The sequence below is a fragment of the Sus scrofa genome, chromosome 2, assembly GCF_000003025.6.
Source record: "Sus scrofa isolate TJ Tabasco breed Duroc chromosome 2, Sscrofa11.1, whole genome shotgun sequence".
Classification (NCBI taxonomy): domain Eukaryota; kingdom Metazoa; phylum Chordata; class Mammalia; order Artiodactyla; family Suidae; genus Sus; species Sus scrofa.
The window spans coordinates 120,614,344-120,641,928 of record NC_010444.4 but is presented as its reverse complement, the minus strand read 5'-3'; the positions used below and the strand labels follow the sequence as shown (position 1 = coordinate 120,641,928).

Below are 27,585 nucleotides of genomic sequence, written 5' to 3'. Positions count from 1 at the left end.
CAGCAATCAGTAATCAAAATTTATATTTCCCAGGTTACCAGGGCACTGTCGAAGAGAAAAGCCGTTTTGATAAGGCTGCAAGATAGGCTTCCAAACGCAGTATTCCCGTGGCCTCCGCTCCACAGCATCTGGGTGGGTTAATTAGGTCTGCTCTATTTCAACTCTGTCAGAAAAGAGAACATACCTATTGTCTGTGTTTACATTAAAAATGCTTTGCAAACCCCATGCTGGAAAAGAAGTTTTTGCATGGCTCCCTGTAATTTTTGATGGATTAAATTATGTTTTGGCATGCGGGTGGGTGGGCACGAAATAAACTTAGATGTTTTAAAAGCCACTCCAAGGAGCTGGCACAAAGACAAGTTTTCTGAATCATGATTAATTAGCCCTGGCGTAGCTGATGGCATTGAAATGAAAGGGATTAGGATTGTAATCTGGATGCCATTTGTGTTTATATCAGCAGTTCCCAAACTCGTCTACTCACTTGAGTCACCTGGGGAGCTACTGAAGTTTCCAAAGCACGGGCCACACCCCCAGGCCAGTGCAGTCATGATGTCTGGGTGCAGGACACAGGCATTCTTAAATTTTGAAGCTCTCCAAGCGGTTCCAGTGTGTGGGCAGGTCTAGAAATCCCTGGTGCATGCCCACAGTAGGGTCTGCTTTTGCATTTAGCTACGGACGGAGCAGCATATACTGGTGGGGCAGGGAAGAGAGACTGCACATGTTTCAGTGGGCAGCACTTGCCTCCTGGGCTCAAACTGGAGTTGAAATTCGATTCAGAAACAACTGTCTCCCACCCCAGTGAGAGCCCTGGAGCCCCGAGAAGAGGAGCATAATGTGACCCACCCGGCAAGAGAAGCAGCTCCACAGTGGTTGCAATGGGCTCTCGGGAGAAGGGGGACTGAAGAAGGGAGAAACAAGTCTTGGCCCCCATCTCAGCACGTAGCTCAGTGTTTGCTGAGTAAACAAGTGATAAGAACAAAAAGGAAGAAGCCGCTGCTTGTAGTTCATCTCCCAAAGAGGGAGGGATAGGATGAATGACACTTCCTACCTATCATCTCTGCATACCGTGGGTACCTCCCCACAGGGCTTCTTTGCTTACCTGATGAAGCCTCATTTGCCCACAAGTCAATGATCCCCTGCTCTGGGAAGTCATTCTCTCAGAGTCTAAGGTGACCGTTCCCAGAAGAGAACACACATGACAGGATAATGTGAGAAAAACTACACACACACACATATATATGACTGGGTCGCTTGCTGTAGAGCAGAAATTGACAGACCATTGTAAATCAACAATAATAGAAGAAATAAATATCTTTAGATTTTTAAAAATCATTGTGTAAATTAAAAAAAAAAAAAAACCTAAAAAGTTGGGTGTCCTCTGGGGCTGCTTTGGAAGCAGCCTTTGGCTTCCTTTGTCATGGGAAGTGAATGCCAAGAGAGGCAGTGATGCCAGAGAACACGGGGGTGGGAGCTGCCCAGAAATGGACACGCACATGGAGGAGGAGAAAAGGTCCCCCTTGTAAGATTACACACAGCCTGGTAATCTTGCTTATGGAAAACGAAAAAATACCAAGAGTGTTGGCTTTCAGCTCATCCGATTCTTGGTATCTGACTTCACTGCACCCTGCCTTTCCAAGTTTGTTACATTTTTATTTGAAAGCTAATAAATTAGGCAGCCATTCATATAGCACGCAGGCGGGTTTATGGTGTCGTGTAAACTATCAGCCACCAGATATATCCATCTGCATCACAGATAAAGTTTCCACTACTGACACTACCATGCCTATAAACCCCCCTCACCCTCATCCTGTATTCCAGAACATTCCCGCTGGCTGAACACACTGTGAAGGGATGGGATCCTGGGAAAAACTGTGGGAATTGGCAGGTATCGGCAGGCCTGCGTTCCAGGTTCGCCTCTGGAGACACAGATTCAAAAAATAATAACTTGTTCCAAAAATGAAACACATCCATAAGAAAGAAAAAAAAAAACCTTAAAAAGCATAAAAGGGTACAGCAAAAAAAGTTGGGTTTCTTTTCCACATCTGACCCTCAGTCCTTCTGCCTCCAAGACAACTGCTCTTACTAGCTGCATGTGTAACAGAACTGAAATAGTCACAACTACTTAAAAACTCCATAGGTCCTGACTTATATTTCCATTTTCATTTAAAAATTTGCCCCTTTTACAATCACTGTAGAGCTCAATGTGCTGATATTTTAAAAAACTCAAAGCCACTTGGATCAAAATTAACAAATATTTAACAAGTGCCTTCAGTGTACAAAACGTTGCATAAAGAGCCACTTTAATGCGATTTCACACGTACATTTCATATTTTTCTGGTGTCTAATCAACGAATCCAACTTTATGTCTTTGTTTTAATCCTTTTCTCAGAAACAACATCATCTCTTCCTTGGCCCCACCCCCTCCTCTCCTTTAGCTTCTCATCCTTTCACACATTCTCTAGTTGGAGATCTGTTTTAAGCCCAGACATCTGGGTGGGTACGTTCTAGCCAGAGGACTCTCTCTCATACCTTCTCCAGATGGACTGGCTCAAGGATCTAATATTCCCAAAAGAAATACGACTCCTCTGAGCTGCAGAAGAAGAGGAGCTGCACTGCTCTGTGTGTGGAGACACGCTGTGTGGAAGGATGAGAGACAGCCCACGACAGAGCTGACGTCCCCGGGCGCATCTTGTTTGCAGAGGGGGAAGCAGCCCCACTCTGGCCCACTGACGCACCCTGGGCTGACTGCACAGACGAGAGCCCTACAGCCCCCTCCAAGTCCAGCCAGCAACATCTGGAGGTCTTCTCTCCAGCTGGCTGGCCCAGCTGCTCTGGTGTCAGGAGAAAGTTATGAGTCACTGGTAAGGATTAGAGACAAGAGCGGAGTTAAATCATCTCTTGGGGTCTGTATGCCATTGGCAATTGAGCCTTCGTCATAAGCCAGTGGATGACATTCATCCCCAGGAAGGCCACACACCAGAGCTCAACTTTGTATCCCACACTCCAGACCTTCTGTGAGATGTGCAGAGATGGGAGGAGGCAGGGCACTGTGGATGCTGTATGTTCCCTGCCCAGAAGTCCTCTGGTCATTGCCTGTCATGCCCATTAGGCTGTCACCATCTCTGTCCTCACATACACTTTTTGGATCCCACTACAACTGGGATCCTGAATAAATGAGGCCTGGCCAAAGCCTGAGGACTTGATCTTTGATTCTCTGACAGCAGGCCCACTGCTTCTTCTAAAGACCTATGGGCAGACTCCAGCAAGAGCATGAGTCAACAGCAGGATTTTGCAGGTCATCTGTGATTTCCTGAGGAAGGACCAAGAATCACAGGCAATCAGGCTCTCCGTTGGGTCCTCGCTGTCCACCCCCACATCTGACATCTCACTCGCCTGGACAGCGTTCCTTTCAGCCCAGCACTCCTCTGGCCTCCTGACCCCTTAGGTGGGCCAGTCCATGTATGTTACTGGAACTACTAGAAAGTTTCTCCTTATTTAGAGCAAACATTATCTCATGATTTCTGCCCACTGACCTCAGTTCTACCCTCATAACTGTCTTCCATGTTTTTCTTCAGATATCTGAAAATACCTATCCTTGCCCCTTGCATCTCCACTTTCCTGTGTTGTAACCTTGATTTGTCAGAAATTGTTGTGGTGCTTTCTTGAGTTAACCCTTATGCATTATTCAATGAATATCTGTTGGGGGTTCACTGTTCCAGAACACTAAGATACAGTGATCAACAAGACAAACCCATTGCCCATAAAACACGCACATCCTAATGGAGGGGACAGAAAAAAGCAAATACGGGTAGGAATGTGGAGATATCAATTAAGGACAAATTATTACAGAAATTTGGAATAGACTGATGAAAGAAAAGGCACTGGATGGTTTTCAGGGTCAGAGAAGGCATTTTAACTGAGTTCTGAAGGACGAAAGTGAGCCAGCTGCATCAAGACTGAGGTGGGAGAAGAAAATTTCAAGAAGAGGGAGCAGCAAATCTCTAAGACAGAATGAGAGCTGCGTGTTTTGAGGAAAGCAAGACTGAGAGAGTGGAGCAGAGTGGGCAGTGATGGAATGGAACCAGATGGGGTCAGGAAGGCTGATGGCCCCTTTGCACCCAGGATAGGGGGTTTCAACTTTGTTGTAGATGCAATAAGAAACCACTAGAGGAGTTCCTCTCATGGCTCAGGGGAAAAAAATTTGACTAGCACCCCTGAGGACTCAGGTTTGATCCCTGGCCTTGCTCAGTGGCTTAAGGATCTGGCGTTGTCTGGAGCTGTGGTGTAGGTCACAGACACTGCTCAGACCAGGCGTGGCTGTGGCTGTGGTGTAGGCTGGCAGCTACACCTCCAATTCAACCCTTAGCCTGGGAACCTCCACATGCCGCAGTGCGGCCCTAAAAAGACAAAAACAAAAAACAAAAAACAAAACCCCAGAACAACAACGAAAAACCACTAGAGAAGTTTAGGCAGGGCAGGACATGATCTGAATCTATATTTTTAAAAGACCATCAGTTGCTGTATGGAGAATAGATGGGTAGAAGGCCAAGTGGAAATCAAGAAATTAATTAGGAAGCTGCTATAATGGTCATGGCAGGAGACGGTGGTGGGTCAGATGATCACAGGTGGTGTGTTGAAAAGTGGACAGATTTGACGTGTGATTTGGTTGGAGAAACAATACCTGGCTGTTATCTCTCAGTCCTCTCAACTCTCATTATTTTATGTTTACATGCTTTTTACTGTTATAGCTGCTTGTGTACCATCTCCTATAGTGGTCTTGGGGCCCCCCAAGGGCAGAATCCACAGACTGACCAATGACCTCCGTATCCCCTACCACCTGAGCACAGTGCCTTGTGCACACATTAGACCCAATCAGTTCTTGAATGAATGAAGAGTATGTGGTGAATCACCAGGAAAAGCAGTTTCTTATTTTATTGGACATTGAAAGCATAGTCCCACTTTCGGAGTTCCAGTTGTAGTGCAGCAGAAATGAATCCACTAGTAACCACAAAGTTGTGGGTTTGATCCCTGGCCTCGATTAGTGGGTTAAGGATCTGGCATTGCCGTGAGCTGTGGTGTAGGTGGCAGATGTGGCTCGGATCCTGCGCTATTGTGGCTCTGGCGTAGGCTGGCAGCCGCAGCTCTGATTCTCCCCCTTGCCTGGGAACCTCCATAGGCCACAGGTATGGCCCTATAGTTCTCTCTCAATGCCTATACATTTAACACAGTATTTTCTCCTGCCTCATGTTCTTACAGGTAACCCCCAAAACATTCAAGAAATAACCCATGATTCACAAAAGCAATCCTCCTTTGGAGTAAAAGTACTTATGAAACATGGAAAAATTAAATAAGGATGACCCTCAACCTTCCAATATACATTCTGGGTGAGGGAGGAGGAGGCACCCCATGTCCCACACCCTCAGAGTGAAGCAGTGCCCACCCCCCATGCCGTCCCCCCTCGCTGAAGATTCTGGCTGGAGGAGACTCAGCCTTTTTCCATCTCAGTGCTGCTGGAAAGGGCTGATTAAATAGATATTCGAGGATCACATCTGCCTATTCTTGCATAACACTTCAGAGTGACTTTCCTGTTTTTATTCTTTGGAGAGATGGAGACTAAGTTAACTGAACAGGAAAGAATATCGCTATTTCAACAGAAAATTATTCTGCCTTAGCCTTTTAGTTATTCAGAGTGAACGTGGGATGCTCCCTTTCAAGAAGAACTTCACGCTGTTATCCCCTCCCCATGTGTTCCGTAGCTGCGTTTTCTCCATCTCGCTGCTCAGACCTTAGAATCCTCACCAGGGAAAGCCTGGGTGATCCAGAGGGACCTCTATGCCTTTCAGTAACCAGGGGATGAGGAGCATTCAGAGCCATCTATGCACTTCCAGGGCCCCTGCATCCTTCCCCCGAAAGGTGAGCCTGTGCACGCAGGGCTCTTGGGGTGACCAGTCCCTCAGGCATGGCTGCTGGGCTGGGTACGGGTCACAGCCTCCCTTTCTCTCTGATTTATCACATCCCTTTTATCTGGACCCTCAGCACTTTAATTCGGTTGCTGCCTGTCACACGCAAACTTACTGGATAATTTCACTTTTTCTCCTGATTCCGGTCTCTCTCACAGAGATAGTAATTACACTGATTGTCTGCTGTGCTATTAATTATGGGAATTGTGATTTATTTATTTATTTTTAGGCTCAGAGGCTAATTACAGATAGCCATGTGCTGTTCTCCCTCCAGATAATCTGGACCGCAGCGATTAACCTTGTGTCCAGGTTATCTGCTAGGAACCATTTGCCTCCATTTCATCCCAGGGTTAGAAGTGACTACCATTATGCCTGATGCCCAGTGTTCGTTTTGTGAGGGAGAAAGGAGGGGTACAGAGAGTGAAAGAGCCCTCCAGACAGGAAGGGAAGAGAATATGCCTTCCTCCTCTGCACCCTCTGCCCAAGGTAACAGTTGTCTCCCCCCATTTTTTTTTTTTTTTTTTTTTGCTTTTTTAGGGCCGCATCTGCATATGGACGTTACCAGGCTAGGGGTCAAATCAGAGCTATAGCTGCCCGCCTACACCAAAGCCACAGCAACACAGGATCCCTGACCCACTGAGCCAGGCCACAGATTGAACCCGCAATTCCCCTGGATACTAGTCAGATTTGTTTCTACTGCACCACAACAGGAATGCCCCAAAATATTCTTGAAATTCAAATTCTTCATTTTACTAATTGATCCTTCAAGCTGTAGGTACCTATAACAAAGCAGAGGGCAGATGCTGCCAGCCCACAATCCCTCCTGATTACAGGAATTGGAAAAGAATATTCCCAGGGTCACTCCACGGAGAAGAGAAAGATTACAGGCTGTAGACACGGGGGAGGACATTTATTTGGAGAAACCACTACCAAGTGCACAAAAAAGCCTGTGATGTCCATCCATTTAACCCAGAGAGTGGAAGGAGAGCTGGACTGCCTGTAGCTGACTGTTCCATGGGAGGAAAATCCTCCCCCAGGCGAAGGCTGCTGTCCTAGGCGAGGGAGTCACCTTCTGCTCGTGCTGGATGCCACTGCTCATACACAAGAGGCTGGAGGACCCTCTCTACCAAGATCACCTCTGCTTTGTGGGCATCACACATTCTGCAGAGGCTTGTTCTTGTCAGTCCCTGGTACGGACAGGAGCCTGGAAGCCTGTCTTTAGGCACACAGAATAGAGGAAGTGAAGATGAGATGACACAGTCAGCAGCTCCCAATCTCTGAATTATTCTTGCAAGTTAAGCATAAAAGGATACACACATTTTTTAAAAAATGAAATCAATTACATTTTTTAATTCTATGAGAACCTCACAATACACTGAGGGATAATTAGAGAGCTCCTGCATTTAGCAAAACCAGTGCTAAGATTCTTCTCTAAAGGATCTCCTTTTCCCGTGTTTTTTCATCCTGTTTTTCAGTCTCTTCAGGGACAAAGGAATAGAGCTCCATAGTCTCTTTTTTTAAATGCTTAGAACAGATGTGTTTAAAATTTTTCAGATTTTAGAAAGGTAACATGGGACATAACTCCCAGGGCGGGGAGTATCCAGTAAGCAAAAGCATTTTTTTTTTTATTACTCAAATGAATTTATCATATCTGTAGTTGTATAATGATCATAACAATCCAATTTCACTGGATAAAGCATTAATGTTTTTGCAGTGAAATGTGTAAATATTTATCCTCAGAGGGATAAAGACTATAAACAGTGTAATGCCAGTTTAGGTCAAATTTTGTCACCAAATGAATCGGACAAAACTCCTGATTTTTGTTTTGTTTTGCAATTGCAAATAAGGGATTGTCTACCTGTATTTCTAGCACCAACCTGCTTGTTTTCCCTTAAATTGAAGAGGTGAGGCATTTTTTAAAAACAGCTACCATCACCTAAATAGTTCGTCTGGATCCTTCATCTCAGTGAATGGGACTTTAAGTGTTTCTGTGCACTGACCTTTAAGTCACCTATGTAAGGAATCAAGTCACTTAAGTGGCAGAGACATTTAAACAAACCCCTAATTTCCTGGAACTTACTCTCATTGGCCTTAAGGAAGTATACTTTCAGGATGTTTGGAAAGAGTTATTAATTTCCAGGGTAGGATTTCACATTAAAAACAAACGAACACTTTAGGGAGTGTTATCACTAGATTTGACCTGATTTGGGAAACGGTAACTAGTGAATGGTGTTCTCTTCCACCCCAATGCAAAGTGATCCCTGCTCCAAGTAAAACATGCCCACCGAATGAGGTTTTTTTCTTGTGTAAAGAAACATGAACAAATCCAATAAAGATATCATTAATTGCAGAAAAAGGTAGCAATAAATTGTAACAGGTTTAAATGTATGGCTTTGCAATCTCCAAGTGGTTTACTGGGATATAAAGAGGACTTTTTCCCCCCTTTTAATAAGTGAAATGAATTTCATAAAGAATGTAAGAAAATTGTGGAAAAGCCAAAAGACAATGCTCCCATATCATTTCTGTCTTGGATGTGTCTAGACATCTATAAACATACAGACAGTCCACTGTGTATAGAGATCTTCTGATGATAAGTACCAGCCAGCAATATTATGCTTTGTTATAGAATAGATCCTAAAATGATATTATGCCTTTCTCCATATATATATAATCAGAAGCTCGTAGTGAAATATAAACTCTATTTTTGGCTTTCAGGGTACTGGGAGAGAGCATCAGAGCTCATTCAAATAGACAAAGAATACAATGAAAGATGGCATGCAGTGAACACCAGAGAACCTAATTCAACAAGTTTAGTTCAAAGAAACATTCTTCATTCCCTGATCTTGAGACTTTTTACTGAAAAAGCAGTAAGAATTTTTGTAGGATACTGTCAAAGTGTCAATCATGTGATAGTGTTATTATGGGCTGTTATTCAGTGCTCAACGGAGAGAGCAGGTGGTTTTTAATTCTCTCAAGCCAGATCTGAAACTGACTTCCACTCCACAGCCAGGAAGGGCTACATGCCTGCAGACACCTGGGCCCGAGCAACCCCAGGCGAGCGAGCTGCAGGGAGGTGAGAGGTGCGACTGGGAGATGCTGTTTTCTGTTAACTACACTGAGAGCAAACAGAGGGGAAATTACAAGGCAGAGTCATCTTGTCAGAGGGCAGTGATTGCTCTACTTTGGTTTAAATTAGTTCGGGATTTTGACAAAGGTTCATGGAAAAACTCCAGTCACTAATATTCCTGGTTTGTTCCCTTTCAAGGCGCCTTGCAGATACCTTTCTAAAGGGCTGGCAGAAAGTACCTTCAATTTTGGCATGTTATTTTTGCCCTCTTTCATTTTTAATGAAATTACAATTGTTGAGAAAACTGGGGAGAGTGATGTGAAAATAACTCACATACTCAGCACCTTGAGAGAATAAATACCAATATCCTCATCAGCTGTCACCTCAGAGCTCCCCCAACCAACACCCCTTCCTCTTCTTCTGTCATATTCTTAGAAGGAAAAATCAATCAGATACCAGCTTTACACTCAGTTACCTTCTTTAAACTGAATTTAGGGTGAAGTGAAAGAAATTCACCCATTAGTTTAGACAAATATTGGAAATTGCTTAAGCAAAGAGTGAGACGGTCCAGTTTGAGTGTCTGCAAGTCAAAGGGGGCATGGGCGTTGTCCATTTCACCGCCCTGCTCTCCAGGCCTGGCCATTCTCCCAGCCGTGTCTTTCTACCTGCCTGTCCTCTCACCCCAGAGACCATGGTGAATGGTCCTAAAACCTGCCAAGCGCTTCTCCAAACAGAGGCCTTCACTGTCCAGCCCACCCGCCTCCTTTGTGACACCTTCACCCTCCTGATGGTATTCTTCCCAACAGAATTTTCATTTGGTTTAGAAAAATTATTGTTCATGTGTTCTATTTTGGGACAAGGAGCTGCAACTGTTAGGCTCGGCTACTGAACAGCAAGGTCCTGGGACTGGGGGGTGGGGGTGGGGGCTCAAGGGGATCTATGTTTTCCATCTCTGTCTCTCTCAGCAGCTAGCACAGAGCCTGGCTCCCAGCAGAAGGCAGGGACCAGTAAGAGGGAAATCAAGCAATGGAAGTAATGAACATCAGGCAGCAAGCCAAGGAGAAATGAATGAGTCTTGGCCTCCTTTCTGAAAGCAACGTAAGGCAGGGACAGAGCCTGGCCAGAGTCCTCCATGGCTGCTCAGCTTTGCCACTTTCCAGCTGCTCCATGGCTGGCAAGTGATCTCACTTCCCAGGGCCTCAGTTTCCTTAACAGTAAAGTGAAGCAGCTCTTTGTTTCTGCCTCTGGAGTAGATGTTTGAGGTGGGCAATATCATAAAGTTGAGAAAGCAGAAGATGGCAAAAAGCTAAGGTATGACATGGGTAAATACAGTTGGGACTGTTGCGGCCTTTTGAGATCAAGGTAGTTTGCCACAGTATTTTCTGTGTAGATTGCTACAGAGCCCTGGGGCATTAGGCTTCTTCTAAAACATCCAAGCAGACTGTATGTATCGGGTCTGGGCCAGCTGTGGGAGTTGGGGGGGTGAGGGGAGGGGAGAGAGAGCGTTGGTAGAAAGAAAGAAAACCGTGATAACAGAGAATCACCTCAAAGACAAGACTTGGCTTCTCTCCTCAAAAGAATGTAAGTTTACTACCAACCTTTATTCTCCTAAAAAAAAAAAAAAAAAAAAAAAAAAAAAAAAAAAAATTCTCTAAAAGGACTTCTGAATTCGCAGCTATTTTCCTGCTTCTTTGTGACAGTGGTTTCAGATTCAGATCTAAAGTGGAATATCTATTACACACAGTCGATATTTATTCTTATACTCCATTGAATGCTGTCATCGTTCTCCAAAATATGAAGTTAGGTCTGTGTCATTTCCCTTTCTTCCGAAATGGGAGTTTTTATGTCTTTGTTAATGGCTAAGAAGAGGAGGAGAAAAAGAACAGAAGCTTTATTAAAAGGCTAGAGCTGTTTTTCTCATCTGCATGGAATTTTTATCTTAATGCAATGTTGCCAAACGGGGAGCCAAAACCGGCCCCTAAAGACTGGGTACAGTGGACGTTTCGACAAGGATCAACGGGCCCAGGTTGTTCCTAAGTCCACTGGGTTGGTGTCCCTCTGGCCTGGCCACACAAGCTGCGGGCAGTAGCATCCTCGAGATGCCGCAGACCTTGAAGCAGGCTGCCCGGGCCAGTGAAGGACACCTGCTGTTTAAACCCTCCTTAATTCCTGAAGCATCCCTCTGCTGCAGGAACCATCAGCAGTCTCCAGTGAGCTGGGTTTTTATCCACCAACATCTGCTCTCCCACCTCTTTCTGGGCAGAGGTTCTTTCCTCAGACTTGATGGGTATCCAAATCTGTTTATCCTACAAGCTCTCGAAATAGGTGGCTTTGCTTTCACCCTTCATAACAGATATTGTTCTCTATGATGTACTGATCTTAAAACAACGCTACTGAGGGGGCTGCAAGTAGGCAAGTGGTTCTGCTTAACACACTGGTGCCCCACGAAATAATCAATTCCTCCTCAAAGTGTGGTTGGGAAGTATTTACATCTTTCTGTCACCTTAAGCTGGCAATCACAGGGTCATAAAGTGGAATGAGCCTTTGCTTATTGCTACATGTTGCAAGCAAATGTGTACTCCTTTTATAGATTTTTATTACTGAGGCCATTAGGGACTTTCAGCCACTCTAGCCACGTAAGCAGAGATGCACCAACCTATGATCTTAAGTGCATTTTCCATTTATGCCAGCTTTTCTTTTCAACCTACTTTCTCTCCCCTTTCCTTGATGTCCTGGAAAGAATATAAACTTGGGCATCACATAGCCTTGGCTTTGCCTCCTGGCTTTCCCTTTTTACTGATATGCCATAAATATCGACTGGATGTGTTACTTAACTTGTGAACCTCGGTTTCCTTGTATGCACAGTGGAGATGATAAGGCCTGTCTCTCTGGACGGCTGTGATGTTTAAATAAAATAACACACACACACATGTACGTCACTCATAGAAGGTGCATGATAAGCTTTCACTGCCACGCTACCCTTTCTCCCTCATCCACGTCAGTTATTTTTCTTTGTACTTGTGCAAGTGCTGTGATTCACAAGTTTTAAGTCACACAACGTGAGCTGTGCTCTCCTGAGACCACCTCTCCCAGATGCCTCCTCCAGAGACAGGAAGCTTAGAGACCTGGAAGGAGGGAAGGGAGGGAAAGAGAAAGAGCAGAGGACTGCTTCTCCCACTCAAGACAGAGGATTCCTGTTGCTAATCTGAGAATTTAAGGAATTCCGAGAAAAGCTCTTAAAGGGCAATTTTTAGTATCTCAACTGAAGAATAAACAGACATTTATGGAAAGCTACAACTTTAACGCGCATTTTCTCACAATCAGTCCTGAGACACTGTTTTGCTCACTCTAAAGATGAGGAAACCAAGGCTCAGAGATCTCAGCATCTTGTCAGAGGTCCCAGATACCACGTGGAGCCAGAGGCATTCAGATCCTGAGTTTTTCACCCCCTGCTACTGCTACTTCCCTCTAGTACTAGCAGTCATTTGATTTCGCAGAAAAGCTTTTACGCCCATTTCAATTCAGATCTTTAAAGCTAGTCAGGTTGTAAAGATAAAGATGATGAGGGCAGAAGGCTGGAGCAATAAAAATGAAAATAGTCCCCTAGCGCAAAGCCCAACTAAACTCTGAATGTGATTCAACGGTGACAAACAGCCATCCCTTTGGCCAGGTGAGAATTACTTAGGGAACTTGAGCTTTGTCCTGATGTTGAACCTAGCCAGTATCACAAGCGGGGGTGTCTCTGCTCTGGCCTAAGGTACTGTCCACAACTTGCGTGCTGCGTTGCTGCAATCTGCTGAGATCAACACCTAAGAGGGCTGTCGCATCCCACCTGTTTGCCCCATGCTCTACCACTCCATGACACAGGGACTGCACCCTGAGCTTCCAAACCACATGCAGTTTAGGGACAACCAGGGAAGAGTGCAGAAAACGCTCAGCCCTGTTCTCTCTGGAAAGAGCACCTCCCGGGTGCTTGCTGTGCCTGACTTCTACAGTCATCCCAGAGGGTGGCTGACACAGCCACAGGGTCCACCTGCATCCCCCACTGCCTCACCCGTGTGGAGCTCCAGTGCCCCACTCTGCCCCTACTCCTCTCCTCCTAGACCAACCGCACACCTCCAGATAGTGTCCATGGCCTTGGAGGGTCCTAGCTCAGGGTCCTCCTAGTCACCATCATATACCTACTCCTGTCTTCACTAGGGCAGAACCGCCTAGAATGGTACAGTTCCAGAGCCCAGGGGGGTTGATGAGCCATTACTTTTTACATCCTTTCATTTTACAGGTGATGAAGCGAGAAGCCAGTGCGGCTACGTGACTTGCCCAGGGTCACTCTGTTAGCATGCCCTTTTGTCTATTGATGACAGTGTGAACTGATGACTGCCACTTAAACTTCCTGTGATGTCAATACAAAATATGTTTTTTTCTCTTCTGTTTTTAAACGTTTCATGGAAGTGTAGTTGATTTACAATGTTGTGATAATTTCTGCTGTACAACAGTGATTTGGTTATATATATCTACATATCTATTATTTTTCAGATTCTTTTCCCATACAGGTTATCACAGAATATTTGGTACAGTTCCCTGTGCTACAGAGCAGGTTCCCACTGGCCTAGAGAAGGACAAACATCATATCACTTATATGTAGAATCTAAAAAAAGGATACAAATGAACTTTTTTGCACAACAGAAACAGATGCACAGACTTTGAATGTAAACTTACAGTACCAGAGGGGACAGTAGGGGAAAGGCAGATTGAGGATTTGGAATCGGGGTTGGCATATGCTCACTGAGGTATATGGAATGAAAATGGGCTTTTTAAAAGAAACAGGATAGCTGGAGTTCCCATCATGGCTCAGTGGAAACAAATCTGACTAGTCTCCCTAAGGATGCAAGTTTGATCCCTGGCCTCACTCAGTGGATTAAGGATCTGGTGTTGCCATGAGCTGGGGTGTAGGTCACAGACGCGGCTTGTATTTGGCATTGCTGTGGCTGCGGTTTAGGCTGACAGCTACAGCTCTGACTTGACCCCTAGCCCGAGAACCTCCATATGCTGTGGGTGTGGCCCTTAAAGGAAAAAATTTTTTTAAAAATGGAAAGAAACATGACAGCAAATTACTTTCCTCATAGGGCCCACTTCCATCATTTCCTCTTTATTTCTAGGCCATACTTAGAGTTATCATCAAGAGCATTTTGCATTTACAAGTTTCCAGATAAATTATTTTTCTCATCACCACTTATTATTGAAGTGTTCACTGGATACTAACACTCTGGAAAGTGCTGCTGTTACATCCAATTAGATACAAGCTAGATCCATATAGCCAAGTCTAGGTCCACTGAGGCATTGTTTGCTGCAGCTGGACATATAGATAGTATGTGAAGCAGCCCAACTAGGTCTTTAAAATAAACAAAATCCACTCATTTATGTGTAAAGCCAATACCTGGGGGCTTCCATTTACCCATATTCCCTTGTCATATAGAGGTCACTGTGTCAGCAAAGCATGAAGCAAAGGGGGTCTTACTAGAACTGGAAATGATTATGAAGTCAGAGAATGAGGTTACAAATGGCCATATCTTACTGCTGATTAATCAGGTTAATTTCACTAGAGCCACTAGAACTGAGAAGCCATGCCAAGCCCACTCTGCCAGAGTATCGCTCGTGTTTCCCCCAACACTAGTTCTAATCCTCTGCCCACTGCTCCCCAAATCCTGCCCCAGAAAACTGCACTTGGGCTCACACACTGGTAGGACTTGGCCAAAGCTGGCTCACAGAGAAGAAAAAACTAAATTAGTTGCCAACATTTCGGGGGAAAAAAAAAGAGAAAGAGAGACATTTAACATACAAGTGCAGACTCCTGGCTTCTTAGGAAAAAAGAGTCAGAGATCTGGCTTTGCAGGCCAACAGTACACGTGGCCAGGACCCCAGAGCTAAGCAGCAGCTGCCTAAAGTGGGGGCGGGGGGTTCTTCAGGGAGAAACATGCCCACCATGGTCTCAGGAAGCCTTTTTTACTCCTGAACCTCAACCTGCCTGTTATCAAGGTGTACCATGTATTGTGTGGGTTGGAGAAGAGTAGGATTATCACGCTTGGGAAAATGTGTATTTTACAAGGGCCATTTCTCTTCAGGCTAAGAATAATGGAAGGCTGAGACAATTTAGATGGGAAATTCAGGCATAAGAAGCTTATTTGTGAAATAGGTGTTTTTGTTTGGAACCTTCGCATGCTTCGCAGTCTTCCCAGCATCTCACTGTCTGCGTTTTTTGATTAAGTCTAAGTCATATCAAGCCTATTCAAGCAGTCACAGAGTACGAGACCAACAAGAGTCTACAGAGGGCCATAAGTATGCTGTGTCGGTAGACCTTCACAGTTTCAAGAATCACTTAAACAGCCTCGTCGCAGCAACCCAGCCAGCCCAAGATTTTAAATGCAGTGGCAAGTTCTGTTTGTTTTTGTTTTCCTGGGCTGGTGCAAGTCTCTATGCTGTGGTCTTAGCAGGGGAGGCTCAGCCCGTGTTCTGCAGGATGGGGAATGACAGTGTGATTGAACTGGGATCTCTCCACAAAGTAATCATTTCAACAAGAAAATACACTGTCTACATATTTACAAGGGTTGGAGGCCAAAGTTGTGTAGGGTGGGAATAACACATCAAAACCTCAGCTGAAGAAAATGATAAAGCGTCCGTGTGGACTGGCCAAGATTAGCCGGGACTGTCTGAATGCTTTCACCCATCTGAGGTACATGTTAACAGCCTGATGATACCATGATAGAAAGACACATAAAGCAGATATTTTTCCTGGCACAGAGCCCTACCATAAACCTGGAGATATTTAAATAACCCATCTCAGCCATGATCCCAGCTAACTATAAAGATTGAAAAAAATCATTGGATTGCATAATAGATTTCTTCTGCATACATTGCTCTTCCTGCCAGCTTTTGGGGCTGGGAATGTTGCATCAACCCATACAATGTTAAGACGGAAAAGATTAAAATTGGCGGGACTTTGTTTCGTTAGCTTTGGGGCATCTGTACAAAGGTGAATGCAGCTGTGGAAGGATAGAGACTGCTTTGTTATGACAAGAAAAGTTAATCTTTACAAGTATACATATATTCCCCCAAATTTCTAAAGGAATGAGAATCATCAGCCTTTTGAGTCTTCCCGTATTCTTTTGTGACCCGCTGCAAACTCCATGAGGCAGCAGGCTACTCCACAACACTACACCACTGCTCTGGAGCCCTCGGTAAATGGGTAAAGGCTGCCACTTACCCACATATTTTCTGACTGGTGTCTGGTTTGTTTTACCTACTCTTGTTATCAGTTTCTCCTCTTTAATGTTACACTGAACAGGAGCCAGGACAAGCAATATCAGGGCACCACAGAGCTTCTTCTCTTTGGGTTTAAGACTCTCCAAAATAGGAAGAACTAGCAACATTAATGAATGAATAGACTGGGGTGCTTTTAACCTGTCTGTAAATACATGTTTATGTCTCTTGGTAATGGACTGCCCTTGGGAACAAGTAATTATTTAAAGTTTAATTTTAATCTACACATCAGAGATGGAGATATGGAAAGCCTGCTTAGGCTTTTCTCCCAACCTCTCTCCCTCTTTGATTTTCAAGATAAAGCAAATTAATTAATGTGCACTTTTCGACTGAAGAAATGATTAAGACCCAGCTGTGTCTGTGAAATTATAAGTTTCAGTGCAACACGGGACTTGTTAATGCTTTTTTTGGCATGAAGAAGAGAGACATAGGTATCTAATATTAAGTGTGTTCTAAAAAGCGTAAGTTAGCAGTTTGTTTGCCAAATTAACTTTCAAAGACATCTAAGTTACTAAGTTTGACTTTACTACACACAAATCTTAAATGATTGATGGACTACTGTGAAACAGTTTTGTTCAAAAAAGACAATCTTTGGCAGGCTATTTCAAAGCTTTACTAAGATAAAAAGATATCCCGAGTTTACATTAATTTCCCCGACAGATCAACACTTATTTGAAATATGCCTGAGAATGATGCAATATGTCCTGTCTTATGAGTTTCCTTTCATTGAATCCAGCAGCCCCACATGGGACTATTTTTACTTCTAAGATTTAGGAGAATTTTTCTACACAATTCTTTAAGAAAATGCAGATGGGGAGAATAGTATATCTGGTAGTGTTATTCACTACTATCTTACTGCAAGGTAGTATCTGACACCAGAATATACAGATATAATTTTTTTGGTCTTTTTATCTTTTCAGGGCCACACCCGTGGCATATGGAGGTTTCCAGGCTAGGGGTCCAATTGGAACTATAGCCGCCGGCCTATGCCAGAGCCACAGCAACTGGGATCCAAGCCTCATCTGCGACCTACGCCACAGCTCACGGCAGTGCTGGGTCCTTAATCCACTGAGCGAGGCCAAGGATCAAACCCATGTCCTCATGGATGCTAGTCGGGTTCGCTAACCACTGCACCACGACGGGAACTCCCAGATATAATTTTTCTTAATCAACAATACCATTTCAGGATGTGGTTTCAGATGCTCCCTATAACACTCTTCAGTCTGAAGGGATCCATTTATTTCTTTTTAAAAAGAAACTGTGATTTTATTTACGTCTAAGGTCACTACTTATTCATTGTAGAATTACACATACCAGGAGTCAAAATCTCAACCAAGGAGTCAAAATCTCAACCAAGGTGTCAAGCAGATAATAGAAGTCAGTGAACCGGGTCAGTGTGTGTGAGGGCAAGGGAGGTGTTGGTGGATGAGGCCTAGGGCTCAAAGGGAACTATCATTTAGATCTGCATGTCAGATACTCTGATTTTTCTAAAGAAGGTTAGAAACCTCCAAATTTTTCTTTTGCTTTTGCTTTTTAGGGCCATACCTGCGGCATATGGAAGTTCCCAGGCTAGGGGTCAAATCAGAGCTGCAGCTGCCAGTCTACACCACAGCCACAGCAATGCAGGATCTGAGCCGCATCTGTGACCTACACCACAGCTCACGGGAACGCTGGATCCTTAACCCACTGAGCGAAGCCAGGGACTGAACCCACATCCTCATGGATAGGTTGGGTTCGTAACCTGCTGAGCCACAACAGGAACTCCAAAAACCTCCTAATTTTTCAATACTGGGCAACTAATTCAAATTTTTGAAAGATCCTGGGCTGGCCAAACAAAACATGTCTGGGGATGGTATGCTGCTATAAACCTGTACAGAAAAAAAAGTACGTATTTACCTTAAAAGAAAAAAATGCCATCTCAATTATCCACATTTTTTTGGAATAGGAACACCGTTTCAAAACTGGGAAATAGCCATAATGGCCTAACAATGGCTTAGGACAAAGGAATTAGAGATCCTGAGTCACTCATTTGGGAGAAGCTTTGCAAAAGTGCTCAGATGCATGAAGAAGAAGGGTGCAATGGGTGATGGGTACGGGCTCCTAATGCAAGACACAATCATCATGAATTCACAATGGAAAAGACAGGAAAAAGATTTTCTCTAAATTTTCTCTAAAATTTATCTTCAAAGCCATTTCATTTTATGGAGTTGAATAAAGCTGACTTGCAAAAAAAAAAAAAAAAAATCCCTTCTTTGCTCTCTGGCAGGGTGAAGTAGAGAAATAAAGTCTCCCCGCTGAACTACTATGAGGTCAGAAGTCTTGCTGCTATATTTCACACTGCTACACTTTGCTGGGGCTGGTTTCCCAGAAGATTCTGAGCCAATCAGTATTTCGCATGGCAACTGTAAGTATCCACGGCTTCACTCTCACTCGCTCCCTCTGCAGGCACTTCAGCTTGCATCAGCCAGCAAAAGGACAAATTAAAAGTTTCATCACATGGGAGACTTGTCGGTCACTTTAACTTGTGTGGAGGGCCCCAGTGGATGATTCAAGTCTAGCCGGATTGGTGGGGTGACCGTGCTGTAACTCCAGTAAACGTAGTTGTGGGGATACATGTGTGTGTGAGGATTTGCACCTGGGGTATGACAGGGAGTCTGTGATCATGTCTGGAAACCAGCTGGGGGAGAACATCCACTCTCATTTGGGTGTTGCCGGTACTGCATGTTTTCATGGTAATTAATACAGAGCATTTTACAAGGTAAAAGCGGAAAAGAAGATGACTATTCTGGAGGCCTGAATAGACAAAAAATTAACTTTTGTTTAGACTTAGAAGTTATATCATTGCTAGACTTGGATAGGGTGATTCTGAATTTAAGAATTCAGTTGAGTCTTCAAAAGAGGAGAGTTCTACCTGTGTGTGGGATGAAATATACAACTACCTACATTTCTGTCCTTCCCTCCAAAAGATAAAATATCATAGAAAAGTGGAAAGTATTTTACCCGAACTTCTACCTTCAAAGTAATTATGCCCAAATAAATACTGAACAAACAATTTTAAAAAGTTGACAGTAATATAGGATACTAAGGAGATCCATTGGTACCTAGCTTTCTGCTGGACTAAGCTGTAGAAGGAAATAATTCTACGTGGAGGTGAGGTGGCAAGCCTTACACCTCTGAGAGTCAGAATATGACTAAGGATCAATTTGGGTAATGTGAGATCACCGTTCTTAAAGTGTTCTTAAAAGTTCTTAAAGTCCGGAGTTCCCATCATGGTGCATCGGAAACAAATCCGACTAGGAACCATGAGGTTGCGGGTTCGATCCCTGGCCTCTCTCAGGTGGGTTAAGGATCTGGCGTTGCCATGAGCTGTGGTATAGGTCACAGACTCGGCTCGGATCTGGCATGGCTGTGGCTCTGGCACAGGCCAGCAGCTGTAGCTCCAAATGGACCCTTAGCCTGGGAAACCTCCATATGCAGCAGGTACAGCCCTGAAAAGCAAAAAAAAAAAAAAAAAAAAAAGTTCTTAGAGTCCAACCTAACTCACGGCACCAAACCTTGTTAAGCATTTATTTATCTCTATCTGAGATAGGTCTTCTGTCTTTGGGGCCCCTTCCCGGAAGAGACCCCAGCCCAATTGTGCTGCTGAAAATTGTGCTTCAGTGGACACTCAAATCCTTGATAGGAGAGAGACATCAATTGTATGAACAACCTCCTTGATGAATGGGTAAATGAAATTTCAGAGCAGTGGAGGGGAAAACACAAGATAATCCCATATTCAGCTTGATTGTGAGTAAAATAAACCAAGGCTCTCTTATAAGATACCCACTCTGAGTCATGCTCAGATACTACAGGAGTTTAAAGTGTAAGGGTCTGAGCATAAATCTGTGAATGGATTTCAAGTCCTAATTTACACATCCTCTCCACCCTCAAAACAACTGCCTTGTAAATGTGACTCATCTTTCTTTCTTCTCTAGCTTCTCTGGAGGATTGCCAGTGCCCTGGAGATTGTAGGTTTAAAGGCAGAGAGATTTTTGAGGTGTAGGTAGTTCCAAAGGTCGAATATTACTACAGATTGTCTGCTCTTGAACTGCAAAAAAGGAGAAATATACTCAGTGACTCTCCAGGTCAGGGAAAATTCCAGATTGCCGGACTGGCTACACTCACTTTGACCCTGTCCTGTCAAAGGCCCCGTTTCTGTGAGATTAGCCAATTGCTTAACTCCAGAGTGAACTTCCCACAGTTCCTAGAATGCCAACCAACCTAGTGGGGCTGCCTTCAATAGTAGATTATTCCAACTGGACGCCTGTGGAGACTGTATTTTTCTTCTGGCTCCTGGACGAGGGCTCTTGCCTCCAGACCACATTGCCTTTGTGGTGATTGATGGGAAGGCTGCTTTGAAAGAGTTTTGTCCGGAGACAAGATCTTTGGCAGGCTGCCCCTCAGGCTTAGCACTCTAAAGAAGATGAAAAGAGAACTGAGGAAGAAAAGAGCACCTTCCTGGAAAGGGTTCACTTGCAAGTTTAACCCCCAGAAAGAGCGACAAGTCAGAAAGAGTGACACGTAGAAACGTTTAAGTCCAGGCTCGTGAGCATCCGGAAATGAGACTCTAACGTGAGCATCCTTAAAGAGCACTCCTCTGTGATCACGCTTCCCAAAGTAACAGACTCCGTGGAGTTGGGAAATGGTGGCCGCCCCCCTCCTCTCCCTGCCTGTCCCTTCTTGGCTTGATTTCCTTGTCCCTCTCTTGCCCCATCTCCTCTTTTCACAGATACAAAACAGTATCCGGTGTTTGTGGGCCACAAGCCAGGACGGAACAGCACACAGAGGCACAGGCTGGACATCCAGATGATTATGATCATGAACAGAACCCTCTACATTGCTGCTAGGTGAGCCCCCTTTTCCTTGCATCTGCCTTCAGAGCATCCGAAGGTCCTCAGACCCAAATGTACCTGCTGTGCATCCTTTTAAAGATCAAGATGTTCCCAGAGTGCTCTTTAATTTAAAGGCTACATTTACTATGTCAGGCAACCATTCTCTCAAGGTTGTCTATGTCTGAATTCATTGTCTGGATTTGGGTAGAAATCATTGCGTATTTTGGAGCTTAGACTCAAAAGATCTGTTTATGTGTACGTGTGTGTACACGCCAAAAAAATATTTACTCAGGCACACAGGAGAGTGCTTCTCTCCTTGATACTTGCTAAATTGAATGTGTAAACATGTATCAGGTTAAGTTGAATGTGTGTGTAAGTGTGTGTGCATTCAACCTGTATTTTTGCAGTTAAGATACAGTATGTATCAATACTTTAGCAGAATGACTGTAGCACCCATTTTAGAAGTTTTTGCTTTGGATCTAGCTAAGAAAAAACTCATCCATTGGGGAAATGTCATTTAAACAGACCATATCTTCAGGCTGGATGGCATGGTAAGAATACTGCCTAAACAAGGATCACATGGATTCACATTTTTGTTGTTACTGTTAATTTACCTGGACCACAACTTCTCCACCCCTAAGTGTCCTCTATTAAATGAGAGACTAGATTAGACTAGCTTAAAGAAGTCCCTTGGGATTCTAAAAATATATAATCCCCATTTGGGGTCCTGTAGCTCATCTGAAATATTTCTAAATGAGCAGCAACAAGAAGTACTATCTTGTGGGTTCCACTGTGGCCTCACCTGGGTCTAGGCTGATGAATCTTTTTACACTGGGAAGAAGAAAGACAGATTATGTTTGTAGTACTTGACTGGCTGTAAGCATAGATTAAAAAAAACAAAAAACAAACAAACAAAAAAAAACACAGGGAAATAACAACAGTGCTGGGTTCCTTCAAAGCACTTACGTTCTGAACATACAAGCTATGCAACATATAGTAAAACACCCTTGGCTAGAATAAAACATCCTGCAGGTACCCCACATGTGGTCACAGGGAGCAATGCCAAAGCCCTTCTAAAAATTTTATTTCACAAACGCTTACATAGAGTACATACTGGTTGTATATGCTCTGTACATTGCAAATCTAGCGGTAAGTTCTTTACAAATATTAATTCATTCAATCCTGGAAAAAAAAAATTTCTATGAGACTAGAGCTATTATCATCCCCAAGTCTTACAGGAAGAAACCAAGGTACAGAACGGTGAAGTGACTGGGTCAAAATGACAGAGGCGGGATTTGAACTGGAATGGTCTTGCTCTAGAGTCTGGCTCATAACTCCCTGTACTTTGCAGCCTACTGAGCAGTAGGAGTGGTACTATTAGTCCTGTAATAACCTTCTAATAGCTGCTGTCGAAGGACATAGCCATTGTGGATATTTATTAAAAAGCATTCCAGTGAGGTCTGGAGCAGCCTCCTCTCTGCAACAGAGCATCCGCTCCTTCTTCAAGTCCATTTTTAGTTTTTTAAATGTAGCAGGGCTGCAAGATTACATTTGTACCCCATCAGCTAAAGGCTGGTCAAAACAAATGATTCAGCATTGCATCTGTGAGAAACACGTTGACTCAAGAATGTTCTACGAATTGTTCGCTTTGCAAGTGAGTCTTTAGGGGGAAAGAAATGGTATAACAGACTGCCCTCGGACATGATAATTTAGCCTGGGTGTGGCCTGCAGCGGGTGGTGCCTGAGTTAGGAGCAAGGTGCCATGAAAACTTCAAAGTGCCCATTATTACAGCTTGTTGAAACCTAGACAGTTTTATCCTAACTCCCTACCCTAAGAAAAGGAGAGAGAAGAAAACAGGAGGGGAAAAAAAAGGAGAAACACATTCACTTTTTTAAAACTGTAAAACAGACTCACCGGGTGATTAAAGGGCAAATTTGTAACATCCTACCACAGACTTGTTGGTTTTCACTCTAGGGGCAGCCACTTCCCTTCAATATACCCCCCTGGACTAATTCCTACAGGATTTCTGCGGTCACCATATTTAGAGTCTCGCCTCTCCCTTTAATTTCACAATTCCCAACACTGCCCCAAGAGATCTGGGTTCCTAAGCAGCGAGTAACATGATTTAAAGTGAAATCCTTCCCCCAGGCAGAACCTCCAGCAACACAGTTCAGTGGTGCTCACTGGAGGAGGGAAGAGGAAATCTCAGATTGAGTCAGTTTGTGTTCCAGGGACTTAATTCAGTAAGAGCAGCGGACGAATCTTGGGACGCACACCCGGGTGGTTGGGAATAACCCCTGACCCAGGGCTGTGGTTTCGCATAAAGCGTTCTTCTGTTTGCCGGGCAATGTGATCTCTTGGAGATTGAAAAAGATTGCCATTGTCCAAAAGGAGATTTCCTTCACAGAATTTTATTTCTAAAAGACTCCCCAGTTCTTCTGGACAATGGGTGTCAGCTCTCAGAAGCCAAGTCCCATCCAGAACCCAGGGACTGAGGGAAGCTTGATGGCAAGAACCCTTTTCAGTTCTGCTTTATTATCATCCATTTTCTAAATTCTTTTTGTTGTTGTTGTTTAATCGCTGAACTGCTAATTAACATAAACAGGCCATGCCAAAAGGGGGCAATCCAAGAGCTTTCTGAGGAACTACCAATGCATGTTAATCAGCTGTTAATTTACAATTCATATATTCAGTGCCTACTTCAAGTTTTGAGGAGCGGCAGGGCCCCAGAAATACTTCATCTCAAACCTGATAGCAAAGTAACAGGCAATTCCACTCCAATAATGAACCTGACCCACAGCACCGCCAATAAAGTCAAACAAGTAATAAAGGAATGCCATAAAAGGGCCTTGGAATTAAAGGGCAGAGCCATTCTGGCACCCCACTGAAGTCTGAAGAACTTCCCAATTCAGCAATATACAAAACAGGCTCCCCTTTCTCCCCTTCACCACCCTTACACACACACACACACACACACACACACACACACACACACACACACACACACACACACACACACATTCATGGTTCAGTAGCAGGCACGGGAATTCTGTAGGCCAACTGCCTTGCCCCTTCCATTTATTTTCACATGAGAGGCCCTGTTTTTATTTCTATTTTTCTCTGTCATACTTTCCCTAAAAGCAGTAGCAAACAGATTTCCAAAGAACTGGGGGGGAAAAAAATTGAAGTGAATCCTGACAGCAGGTAATTCCTTTCTTTCTTTGCTTTTTTCTTTCTTTTCTTCTCCCCTCTCCCTTTCTTTTAAATAATGAGGGGGCTTGAAAGTCTGCATGGGAGCCTTGAGGTCTTGGTTTAAAGCTGTGGGTAATTTTCCAGCCCCAGGACTTCCTGCATTTTAGAAAAAGTCAATGTTATTTCAAGGGAAAAATGAGCTGTTTTGCTTTCCCTCAGTAACCCCCCCAGCTCCCCAGTTGAGTGTAGTTCTTTTCTTTTCTTTCTTCTGAATTCCAGACAAAAACGCCCTTGTACTCAGCTCACACAGAAGGGGGATGTTTAAATATAGCCCCACACCTGAGCGGCTGATTCTGTTTCTCCCCTTGCAAGGGGAGATTGGCAGCCAATCGTAAAGACAACCACATTCTCACCGAGACAGGAAGGTGAACAGAAGCAAGAAATATAAACTTTAGCTCGAGCATGTCTCAGGCCTTAATTGACCATCATTGTGTGAAAAAAAGAGTGGCTTCTGGAAATAATTTTACTTTTATTGTCTTCCATCTTGTCAATCAAATCATCAAAGCTGAGACTGAAAATAGGTTTTCTAAAAGGAGATAGGTGGAGATGAGCATTCTGTTAGCTCCCTTGATGAACCACCATGGCATGGTGAATGCCAAGTGTCTGGTCCGTGGACTTGAAGATACTGAACCAGCATGTGAACCCAACTGTGTTCTGGTTTGGGGGCCCATTTAACAGTCACCATTCTCCCTCCTGAACGACCTACACACAGATGTTCTGTAGTTCAGGTATGAGGGAGACTACAGGAAAGTTTTCCTAGAAGGGGTCCCCTTCAAGCAAGATGCCATGATTTGTCAGGAGGTGCTGGATGTGATCCCAAGGCCCCTCTTGGAGGCCGAACCCTTCCCCTTTTCCTGCATGTGGATGCCTTGCTTTTTAATAGCATGGATGTCAGTTGATCTGCCTTGAATGAGACATATTCATTCAGGAGAAAATGAATTGTCCTGACTCTTATGTTTGACACTATGTTAATTTTTCTTTGTTTATAGGGACCATATTTATACTGTTGATATAGACACCTCACAAACAGAAGAAATTTACTGTAGCAAAGTAAGTAGTTTTAAAACCATCTTTCTGAAATGAAGGAATTTAGAGTAATTCTTGAAGAGAAGGTGTTTTAAAAGCACTGACTGAGATGACATGGCTAATAATAATTCGGAACATTTTGTGGAAATCCAAATTTGTGGCTAGGTTAGGGCTTAATACATACCCTAACAGTTGCATACTTCCTATTTTATTCATCACTTTTGTGTGCATATACCCTTTGGAGTTTTAGGTAATTCCTAAATTCCTTTAATAAAATATTGGATGTTTCGCCAGCAAAGTACCAGGTTTTATACATAAAACTTTGTCCCACAAATGTTTCACTGTTATGTTTCATGGCTTACAATATTAAGTTTGAGTTGACTGTTGTGGTTCAGGAATTTGATCATTATCCATTTCAGACAGACATAAAATATAACCTAAGCTTCCCTTATAACTCCACATGGAGGTATTTTAGTTAATAAAATCTGCCACAGAAGTAGATGATCCCTTCAACCCATGAATTTACGCAAAGGAGTGTAACCTGAATTAAATCTTTGTCCAGCTAAAGTGAATGACCCCTTTATTTTAGGAAAATGACTTCCATATTTAAAGGGAAAGGCCTGTTTTAGTAGGAATTGATTTATCAACTGAAAGGAAAGGGCAAGGACATGTATGTTATCAAAATGAGCACAGTTTACCAAGTTAATGTGGTTACTTTATGTGAAATTTCCACACTATTGTTTATTCTTCCTTCCTTTCTCCATCTTTATGTCAAAGCAAAGAAGATCATTTTGTAGTTTAATGAATAGATAGGAGTTCAAAATTAAATGAACATTTCCATCTCTAATCTTTTGTTGTTATGGTGAATTAATCATGGAGAAAGGGTGCAGAAAGCTTTCAATAAATATATGTTCAGCCTCTAGTCTCCCCAAGGGAACTCTTACTTCTAAAATCAAATGCAACAACCTCTGGGCTCTAATTGATTTCTTTCTTGATCCCTGCAGAAACTGACATGGAAATCTAGACAGGCTGATGTAGACACATGCAGAATGAAGGGAAAGCATAAGGTAGGCAATTTTCATTTCTCCCGCAGCTGCCACTTTGGGTTAAGTTTTTGACTGTTATCTCCAGCCGCAGCCCGTGATGTGGAATGGATCACACTTAGTCCCCTCTCCCCTAGTAATTGCTTCTTCCATCAACTTATTGAAGGCTTTAATTTGCAAAAATAGTTTGCTTTTAATGTGATGAAACATTACGACAGCTGCTAGGGCTGCATCATGAACTATTTAGGGGCACGCGGGATTATGGACACAAAGCCAGCCGCCCCAGCTTTTCTGAGTGCACTCTCCGAAAGCCCACCTCCAGCCCGGAGCCCTCAGGGAGTCTGCAGAGGAGCTCTGAAAGGCTGCCCCAGACCTGGGGTAGTGGGGGGAGGTGTGCCATTAGTCACAGAGTAGCAAAAACGCAGCAAAAACACACTTCAGCCAGGAACCCTGTATATCAAGGGACCCTGGAGCATCTGGCGTTAAAATTAATATGATGGGAGATTCGTATGTGCAGGCTTGCCTTCCTTCTGTGGCATAAACGCACACTTCCACTCTCAGCCGTGTTCTTATTTACCGTTGAAAAAGCAGTCGTTATTGTCAACATCATCTTGTGCTTAAACGTCAGAAAGAACTTGACCTTTTCACAGGGGAACTCCCCAGCCACCTTCGTTTTAACCTTGCTGTCAGCAGATCATGGCACACGGTGAAGAACGGGTCTCCATGTTGAATGGAGTGGATACAAAAATGTTTGAATTATTTTTCAGGATGAGTGTCACAACTTTATTAAAGTTCTTCTAAAGAAAAACGATGACACTCTGTTTGTCTGTGGAACGAATGCCTTCAACCCTTCCTGCAGAAACTATAAGGTAAATGCTGTTTCGTCTGTTGGAACCACCCGGCGCGGAGGTATTTCGTATTTTACTGTGATTGTGCCCGCAGTAATGTAAGAGGCTAAATGCAGCACCACCTGGGTTCCTCTTACTTGTGTGACTTAATGTACTGCTCCACATGAGTGATCCTGAACAGGCTTCCAAGCTTCCTGTTT

At 43.7% G+C, this 27,585-nt stretch overlaps 1 protein-coding gene and 1 long non-coding RNA gene across 5 annotated transcripts in view; one reads left to right on the top strand and one right to left on the bottom strand.

Moving 5' to 3' along the window:
• SEMA6A (semaphorin 6A) overlaps positions 1 to 27,585 on the top strand; it is a 127,503-nt gene that overhangs the window by 45,669 nt on the left and 54,249 nt on the right. For all 4 annotated transcript variants that reach the window (XM_005661593.3, XM_003354246.4, XM_005661592.3 and 1 more), the window contains exons 2-6: positions 18,611 to 18,748; positions 21,113 to 21,230; positions 25,458 to 25,518; positions 26,499 to 26,561; positions 27,305 to 27,406. In XM_005661593.3, the coding sequence (XP_005661650.1) occupies positions 18,649 to 18,748; positions 21,113 to 21,230; positions 25,458 to 25,518; positions 26,499 to 26,561; positions 27,305 to 27,406 (444 nt within the window). In that variant the 5' untranslated portion in view covers positions 18,611 to 18,648. The remainder of the gene's footprint in view (positions 1 to 18,610; positions 18,749 to 21,112; positions 21,231 to 25,457; positions 25,519 to 26,498; positions 26,562 to 27,304; positions 27,407 to 27,585) is intronic.
• LOC102165671 overlaps positions 24,486 to 27,585 on the bottom strand; it is a 29,976-nt gene continuing 26,876 nt past the window's right edge. Inside the window, exon 4 of the long non-coding RNA XR_002341857.1 lies at positions 24,486 to 24,564. This is a non-coding gene — a long non-coding RNA (uncharacterized LOC102165671). The remainder of the gene's footprint in view (positions 24,565 to 27,585) is intronic.